Source organism: Pecten maximus, chromosome 2, assembly GCF_902652985.1.
Source record: "Pecten maximus chromosome 2, xPecMax1.1, whole genome shotgun sequence".
NCBI classification, from domain to species: domain Eukaryota; kingdom Metazoa; phylum Mollusca; class Bivalvia; order Pectinida; family Pectinidae; genus Pecten; species Pecten maximus.
This window is the reverse complement of record NC_047016.1, coordinates 42,366,593-42,375,709: the sequence shown is the minus strand read 5'-3', so window position 1 is coordinate 42,375,709 and position 9,117 is coordinate 42,366,593. Positions and strand designations below refer to the sequence as shown.

Genomic DNA, 9,117 nt, shown 5'->3' with positions numbered 1-9,117 from the left:
TACTAATAACCCTGTTATATTTATACTAATTACCGTTATATTTATACTAATTACCCTGTATGTCTCCTTTATAACCCTGTTATATTTATACTAATAACCTTGTATGTGTCCTTTGTAACCCTGTTATATCTATACTAGTAACCCTGTTATATTTATACTAATTACCGTTATATTTATACTAATTACCCTGTATGTCTCCTTTATAACCCTGTTATATTTATACTAATAACCCTGTATGTCTCCTTTGTAACCCTGTTATATTTATACTAATAACCCTGTATGTCTCCTTTGTTACCCTGTTATATTTATACTAATAACCCTGTATGTCTCCTTTGTTACCCTGTTATATCTTTACTAGTAACCCTGTTATATCTTTACTAGTAACCCTATACTATTTATACTAATAACCCTGTATGTTTCTCTTGTAACCCTGTCATATTTATACTAATAACCCTGTATGTTTCTCTTGTAACCCTGTCATATTTATACTAATAACCCTGTATTAATGTTTTTCTTGTAACCTGGTATATTTCTACTTATTATACAGAGTATGTTATCTTTGTAACCCTGGTACGATGTATATTTATAACCCTGTATGTTTTCTCAGTCAGTAACCCGGGTATATTTATATAATTGATATCCCTGTATATTACCTTGTATACTTGTACCCCATTATGCTACCTTGGAAACCCAGATTTATTGATACTAATATTGTTTTGATAGTATACAGTGCTACAGCTGTTCTGACAATTATGGCTTGGAGTAAAATTGATCAGCTCCATCTGCCTCCAACATCAATTTTCTGTTTACAATTTGTTTGAACATCTAATTGGAAGTCAGATTTGTGTGATTCAAACATGAAACGTAAATGTTAAGTGAAACACCGATCCTGAGATAAACTGCTGTCTCGGTGTCAACACTTCGTGTCTGTCAGACCTTGTAGCTTTTACAATCACGTCAGATCACATAATCTGCGGCCATTAACCTCTGGATGTTCCTGTCTGTGTCGATATAAAACTTCCTTGTACTGTCACCACTGCTGCATATCTTAGTGGTCTGTGCCTGTTGTAGTTGTGTCCTTGGGCAAGACTCTTTACCCTAATTGCTCTGAATGGAAAGTGACGGGCCTGCCATATGTTGTTCAGTGAGGTAGTCACCAACTACTACAAAGATACCCTACCTCAAAATGACCTTTGCTATTTGTCAGGCGATAATCCCAGCAAACAAAGCCTATCTCAGTATCACCTAAGTGTTCTTGATAGTATCACTGTCATATGTTTCCCCTAACATTGGAATTCTCAGCCAATGTGGTTATTTTGGGTATTTATATAGAGTGGTGATGTAAAATTCTGGTCTCCAGTAATCAGGTTTCAATGTCTAGGTTCATTGAAGGATCAGGATGTACACTGAACCTCGTGTCAGTAGAGGATCAGGATGTACACTGAATCCTCTTGTCAGTGGAGGATCAGGATGTACTCTGAACCCTCTTGTCAGTAGAGGATCAGGATGTACATTGAACCCTCTTGTCAGTAGAGGATAAGGATGTACACTGAACCCTTTTGTCAGTGGAGGATCAGGATGTACATTGAACCCTCTTGTCAGTAGAGGATCAGAATGTACACTGAACCCTCTTGTTAGTGGAGGATCAGGAAGTACACTGAGCCCTCTTGTCAGTGGGGTATCAAGATTTACACTGAACTCTCTTGTCAGTGGGGGATCAGGATGTACACTGAACCCTCTTGTCAGTGGAGAATCAGGATGTACACTGAACCCTCTTGTCAGTGGAGAATCAGGATGTACACTCAACTCTCTTGTCAGTTGAGGATCAGGATGTACACTGAATCCTCTTGTCAGTGGAGAATCAGGATGTACACTGAACCCTCTTGTCAGTGGAGGATCAGGATGTACACTCAACTCTCTTGTCAGTTGAGGATCAGGATGTACACTGAACCCTCTTGTCAGTTGAGGATAAGGATGTACATTGAACCCTCTTGTCACCAGAGGATCAGGATGTACACTGAACCCTCTGGTCAGTGGAGGATCAGGATGTACACTGAACCCTCTTGTCAGTTGAGGATAAGGATGTACACTGAATCCTCTTGTCAGTGGAGGATCAGAATGTACATTGAACCCTCTTGTCACCAGAGGATCAGGATGTACACTGAACCCTCTTGTCAGTGGAGGATCAGGATGTACACTGAACCCTCTTGTCAGTTGAGGATCAGGATGTACACTGAATCCTCTTGTCAGTGGAGGATCAGGATGTACACTGAACCCTCTTGTCAGTGGAGGATCAGGATGTACATTGAACCCTCTTGTCAGTTGAGGATCAGGATGCACACTGAACCCTCTTGTCAGTTGAGGATCAGGATGTACACTGAACCCTCTTGTCAGTGGAGGATCAGGATGTACACTGAATCCTCTTGTCAGTGGAGGATCAGGATGCACACTGAACCCTCTTGTCACCAGGGGATCAGGATGTACACTGAACCTCTTGTCAGTGGAGGATCATGATGTACATTGAACCCTCTTGTCAGTTGAGGATAATGATGTACACTGAACCCTCTTGTCAGTGGAGAATCAGGATGTACACTGAACCCTCTTGTCAGTGGAGGATCAGGATGTACATTGAACCCTCTTGTCAGTGGAGGATCAGGATGTACATTGAACCCTCTTGTCAGTGGAGGATCAGGGTGTACACTGAACCCTCTTGTCAGAAGAGGATCAGGATGTACACTGAACCATCTTGTCACCAGAGGATGATCAGGATGTACACTGAACCCTCTTGTCAGTGGAGGATCAGGATGTACACTGAACCCTCTTGTCAGTGGAGGATCAGGGTGTACACTGTACTCTCTTGTCAGTGGAGAATCAGGATGTACACTGAAGCTCTTGTTACCAGAGGATGATCAGGATGTACACTGTACTCTCTTGTCAGTGGAGGATCAGGATGTACACTGAACCCTTTTGTCAGTGGGGGATCAGGATGTACACTGAACCCTCTTGTCAGTGGAGGATCAGGATGTACACTGAACCCTCTTGTCAGTGGAGGATCAGGATGTACACTGAACCCTCTTGTCAGTGGGGTATCAGGATGTACACTAAATCCTCTTGTCAGTAGAGGATCAGGGTGTACACTGTACTCTCTTGTCAGTGGAGGATCAGGATGTACACTGAACCCTCTTGTCAGTGGAGGATCAGGATGTACACTGAACCCTCTTGTCACCAGAGGATGATCAGGATGTACACTGAACCCTCTTGTCAGTGGAGGATCAGGATGTACAATGAATCCTCTTGTCACCAGAGGATCAGGATGTACACTGTATTCATTCTCTCTCTTTTCAGTTGAGGATCAGGATGTACACTGATTCCTCTTGTCACCAGGGGATCAGTATGTGCACTGTATCAATTCTCTCTCTTGTCAATTGAGGATCAGGATGTACACTGAACCCTCTTGTCAGTGGAGGATCAGAATGTACACTAAACCCTCTTGTCAGTGGAGGATCATGATGTACATTGAACCCTCTTGTCAGTGGAGGATCAGGATGTACACTGAACCCTCTTATCAGTGGAGGATCAGGATGTACACTGAACTCTCTTGTCAGTGGAGGATCAGGATGTACACTGAATCCTCTTGTCAGTGGAGGATCAGGATGTACACTGATTCCTCTTGTCAGTAGAGGATCAGAATGTACACTGAACCCTCTTGTCAGTAGAGGATCAGGATGTACACTGAACCCTCTTGTTAGTAGAGGATCAAAATGTACACTGATCCCTCTTGTCAGTGGAGAATCAGGATGTACACTGAACCCTTTTGTCAGTGGAGGATCAGGATGTACACTGAATCCTCTTGTCAGTAGAGGATCAGAATGTACACTGAATCCTCTTGTCAGTGGAGGATCAGGAAGTACACTGAACCCTCTTGTTAGTGGAGGATCAAGATGCTCACTGAACCCTCTTGTCAGTGGAGGATCAGGATGTACATTGAACCCTCTTGTCAGTTGAGGATAAGGATGTACACTGAACCCTCTTGTCAGTGGGGTATCAGGATGTACACTAAACCCTCTTGTTAGTGGAGGATCAAGATGCTCACTGAACCCTCTTGTCAGTGGAGGATCAGGATGTACACTGAACCATCTTGTCAGTGGAGGATCAGGATGTACACTGAACCCTTTTGTCAGTGGAGGATCATGATGTACATTGAACCTTCTTGTCAGTTGAGGATAAGGATGTACACTGAACCCTCTTGTCAGTGGGGTATCAGGATGTACACTGAACCCTCTTGTTAGTGGAGGATCAAGATGCTCACTGAACCCTCTTGTCAGTGGAGGATCAGGATGTACACTGAACCATCTTGTCAGTGGAGGATCAGGATGTACACTGAACCCTTTTGTCAGTGGAGGATCATGATGTACATTGAACCCTCTTGTCAGTTGAGGATAAGGATGTACACTGAACCCTCTTGTCAGTGGAGAATCAGGATGTATACTCAACTCTCTTGTCAGTGGGGTATCAGGACAAACACTGAACCCTCTTGTCAGTGGGGTATGAAGATTTACACTGAACTCTCTTGTCAGTGTGGTATCAAGATTTACACTGAAATCTCTTGTCATTGGAGGATCAGGATGTACATTGAACCCTCTTGTCAGTGGAGGACCAGGATGTACACTGAACTCTCTTGTCACAAGACCAAGGTTCAAAAGGTTATCTGTATACAAAAATTAAAAAATATTAAAATTGGTATTGGTGTCAGAATCCCGGGTGACACCATCCAGATGTAGCTGGTTTGATACATAAAGTTATATGTATAAGAAGATACAAGTAATTATATACAAAAAACATTGTAGGTATACTAAGATATGTATACAGAAATGTTGCAGTATACCTATGATGTGTATATATACAAGCACAAAGGTACACAATACTTGATATTGTGTGAGTTTAACTGGATTTACTTAGCCAGCAGACATCTGGGGCCAGCAGGTCGCCTGCAGCCTCTGTATCATTATGATTCATACAGGATTGAGGTTTAGTGTGGCGAGGTATGAGTAACACAGGCAAGCCTCCAAAGGATATTCTCCAAACTCAGGTAAATTACCTCATATTTTACAGGTAATATATAATACTTCTACATTTACAGGTAATATATAATACCTCAACATTTACAGGTTATAGGTAATACCTCAACATTTACAGGTAATATGTAATACCTCAACATTTACAGATATTATGTAATTCTTCAACATTTACAGGTAATACAGTATATAATATCTCAAAATTAACAGGTAATATGTAATACCTCAACATTTACAGGTAATAAGTAATTCCTCAACATTTACAGGTAATATGTAATATCTCAACATTTACAGGTAATATGTAATCCCTCAACATTTACAGGTAATATGTAATACCTTAACATTTACAGGTAATATGTAATCCCTCAACATTTACAGGTAATATGTAATACCTCAACATTTACAGGTAATATGTAATTCCTCAACATTTACAGGTTATAGGTAATTCCTCAACATTTACAGGTAATATGTAATACCTCAACATTTACAGGTAATATGTAATATGTAATACCTCAACATTTACATGTAATATGTAATATGTAATACCTCAACATTTACAGGTAATATGTAATACCTCAACATTTACAGGTAATATGTAATATGTAATACCTCAACATTTACAGGTACACTGTAATATGTAATACCTCAACATTTACAGGTTATAGGTAATATGTAATACCTCAACATTTACAGGTACACTGTAATATATAATACCTCAACATTTACAGGTAATATGTAATATGTAATACCTCAACATTTTCAGGTACACTGTAATATATAATGCCTCAACATTTACAGGTAATATGTAATTCCTCAACATTTACAGGTAATATGTAATACCTCAACATTTACAGGTAATATGTAATACCTCAACATTTACAGTTAATAGGTAATTCCTCAACATTTACAGGTAATAAGTAATACCTCAACATTTACAGGTAATATGTAATACCTCAACATTTACAGGTAATATGTAATACCTCAACATTTACAGGTAATTTGTAATACCTCAAAAATAAGTGATGCATCAATATTTCCAGGTAAAAGATATTATCTCAACATTACCATGCAAAAACTTTTCAAGTTTAAAACAGAACAGAACAATGAGATATTGATATTGAGAGCCTTTCCAACCAATCAAACATCACTATTTGTTCTATTTTAGGTAATTTTATCTTTTTACAAATTTCAGAACTCATATAACTGAGAACAGAGAAGACAATGGTTTTCGAATGAGTCTGTGTCAGATTTAGGAAATCTAGAACAAGGTAAACAGAATGTTTGAACTATCTGTCACCAGGCTTCAGCTGAAACTGTTGGAGTAGACAGCTACATTTGTTACTCTGTGTAATGGTAGACACAGAAACAGCTGCTGTAAATGAGCCTATTTAGTGATTACCTTGTTTTAGTGGTTTTTAGACAATGTTATCAGTAATCCTTATATTTGAGATAATCTTGTTTTAGTGGGGTTTTTTTTTATACAAAATAATAAGTGGTTCTTATTTTTGAGATAATCTTGTTTTAGTGGTTTAGCAATGTAAAATTGTAACCTTTTGTGTAGTTAGGGGTCATTTGGTTTACATTGTAACCTTGTGTGTAGTTAGGGGTCATTTGGTTTATATTGTAACCTTGTATGTAGTTAGGGGTCATTTGGTTTACATTGTAACCATGTGTGTAGTGAGGGGTCATTTGGTTTACATTGTAACCTTGTGTGTAGTGAGGGGTCATTTGGTTTACATTGTAACCTTGTGTGTAAGGGGTCATTTGGTTTACATTGTAACCATGTGTGTAGTTGGGGGTCATTTGGTTTACATTGTAACCATGTGTGTAGTTGGGGGTCATTTGGTTTACATTGTAACCATGTGTGTAGTTAGGGGATATTTGGTTTACATTGTAACCTTGTGTGTAAGGGGTCATTTGGTTTACATTGCAACCTTGCATGTAATTAGGGGTCATTTGGTTTACATTGTAACCTTGTATGTAGTTAGGGGTCATTTGGTTTACATTGTAACCTTGTATGTAATTAGGGGTCATTTGGTTTACATTGTAACCTTGTGTGTAAGGGGTCATTTGGTTTACACTGTAACCTTGTATGTAATTAGGGGTCATTTGGCTTACATTGTAACCTTGTATGTAGTTAGGGGTCATTTGGTTTACATTGTAACCTTGTATGTAATTAGGGGTCATTTGGTTTACATTGTAACCTTGTGTGTAAGGGGTCATTTGGTTTACACTGTAACCTTGTATGTAATTAGGGGTCATTTGGCTTACATTGTAACCTTGTGTGTAGTTGGAGATTATTTGGTTTACATTGTAACCTTGTATGTAGTTAGGGGTCATTTGGTTTACATTGTAACCTTGTGTGTAATGGGTCATTTGGTTTACATTGTAACCTTGTATGTAGTTAGGGGTCATTTGGTTTACATTGTAACCTTGTATGTAATTAGGGGTCATTTGGTTTGCACTGTAACCTTGTGTGTAGTTAGGGGTCATTTGGTTTACATTGTAACCTTGTATGTAGTTAGGGGTCATTTGGTTTACATTGTAACCTTGTGTGTAGTTAGGGGTCATTTGGTTTACATTGTAACCTTGTCTGTAGTTAGGGGATCATTTGGTTTACATTGTAACCATGTGTGTAGGAGGGGTCATTTGGTTTACATTGTAACCTTGTGTGTAATTAGGGGTCATTTGGTTTACATTGTAACCATGTGTGTAGTTAGGGGGTCATTTGGTTTACATTGTAACCATGTGTGTAGTTGGGGGTCATTTGGTTTACATTGTAACCTTGTGTGTAGTTAGGGGTCATTTGGTTTACATTGTAACCTTGTGTGTAGTTAGGGGTCATTTGGTTTACATTGTAACCATGTGTGTAGTTGGGGGTCATTTGGTTTACATTGTAACCATGTGTGTAGTTAGGGGGTCATTTGGTTTACATTGTAACCATGTGTGTAGTTAGGGGTCATTTGGTTTACACTGTAACCTTGTATGTAATTAGGGGTCATTTGGTTTACATTGTAACCTTGTGTGTAGTTGGAGATTATTTGGTTTACATTGTAACCTTGTATGTAGTTAGGGGTCATTTGGTTTACATTGTAACCTTGTGTGTAATGGGTCATTTGGTTTACATTGTAACCTTGTATGTAGTTAGGGGTCATTTGGTTTACATTGTAACCTTGTATGTAATTAGGGGTCATTTGGTTTGCACTGTAACCTTGTGTGTAGTTAGGGGTCATTTGGTTTACATTGTAACCTTGTATGTAGTTAGGGGTCATTTGGTTTACATTGTAACCATGTGTGTAGTTAGGGGTCATTTGGTTTACATTGTAACCTTGTGTGTAGTTAGGGGTCATTTGGTTTACATTGTAACCTTGTGTGTAGTTAGGGGTCATTTGGTTTACACTGTAACCTTGTGTGTAGTTAGGGGTCATTTGGTTTACATTGTAACCTTGTATGTAAGTTAGGGGTCATTTGGTTTACATTGTAACCTTGTGTGTAGTTAGGGGTCATTTGGTTTACATTGTAACCTTGTATGTAATTAGGGGTCATTTGGTTTACATTGTAACCTTGTGTGTAGTTAGGGGTCATTTGGTTTACATTGTAACCTTGTGTGTATTTAGGGGATATTTGGTTTACATTGTAACCTTGTGTGTAGTTAGGGGTCATTTGGTTTACATTGTAACCTTGTATGTAGTTAGGGGTCATGTGGTTTATATTGTAACCTTGTGTGTAGTTAGGGGATATTTGGTTTACATTGTAACCTTGTATGTAATTAGGGGTCATTTGGTTTACATTGTAACCATGTGTGTAGTTAGGGGTCATTTGGTTTATATTGTAACCTTGTATGTAATTAGGGGTCATTTGGTTTACATTGTAACCATGTGTGTAGTTAGGGGTCATTTGGTTTACATTGTAACCTTGTGTGTAGTTAGGGGTCATTTGGTTTACATTGTAACCTTGTGTGTAGTTAGGGGTCATTTGGTTTACATTGTAACCTTGTATGTAGTTAGGGGTCATGTGGTTTATATTGTAACCATGTGTGTAG

The 9,117-nt window shown here is 38.8% G+C and overlaps 1 protein-coding gene across 1 annotated transcript; it reads right to left on the bottom strand.

The window, feature by feature from the left end:
- Positions 1 to 1,383: 1,383 nt before the first annotated feature.
- On the bottom strand, positions 1,384 to 5,016 carry LOC117343179 (putative protein FAM47C). Its single transcript, XM_033905517.1, has 4 exons — positions 4,956 to 5,016; positions 3,444 to 4,708; positions 2,592 to 2,891; positions 1,384 to 2,493 (listed from the first exon to the last, which is right to left on the bottom strand). The coding sequence occupies exons 1-4, from the start codon at positions 5,014 to 5,016 to the stop codon at positions 1,384 to 1,386; spliced, it is 2,736 nt and encodes a 911-aa protein (XP_033761408.1).
- Positions 5,017 to 9,117: the final 4,101 nt, after the last annotated feature.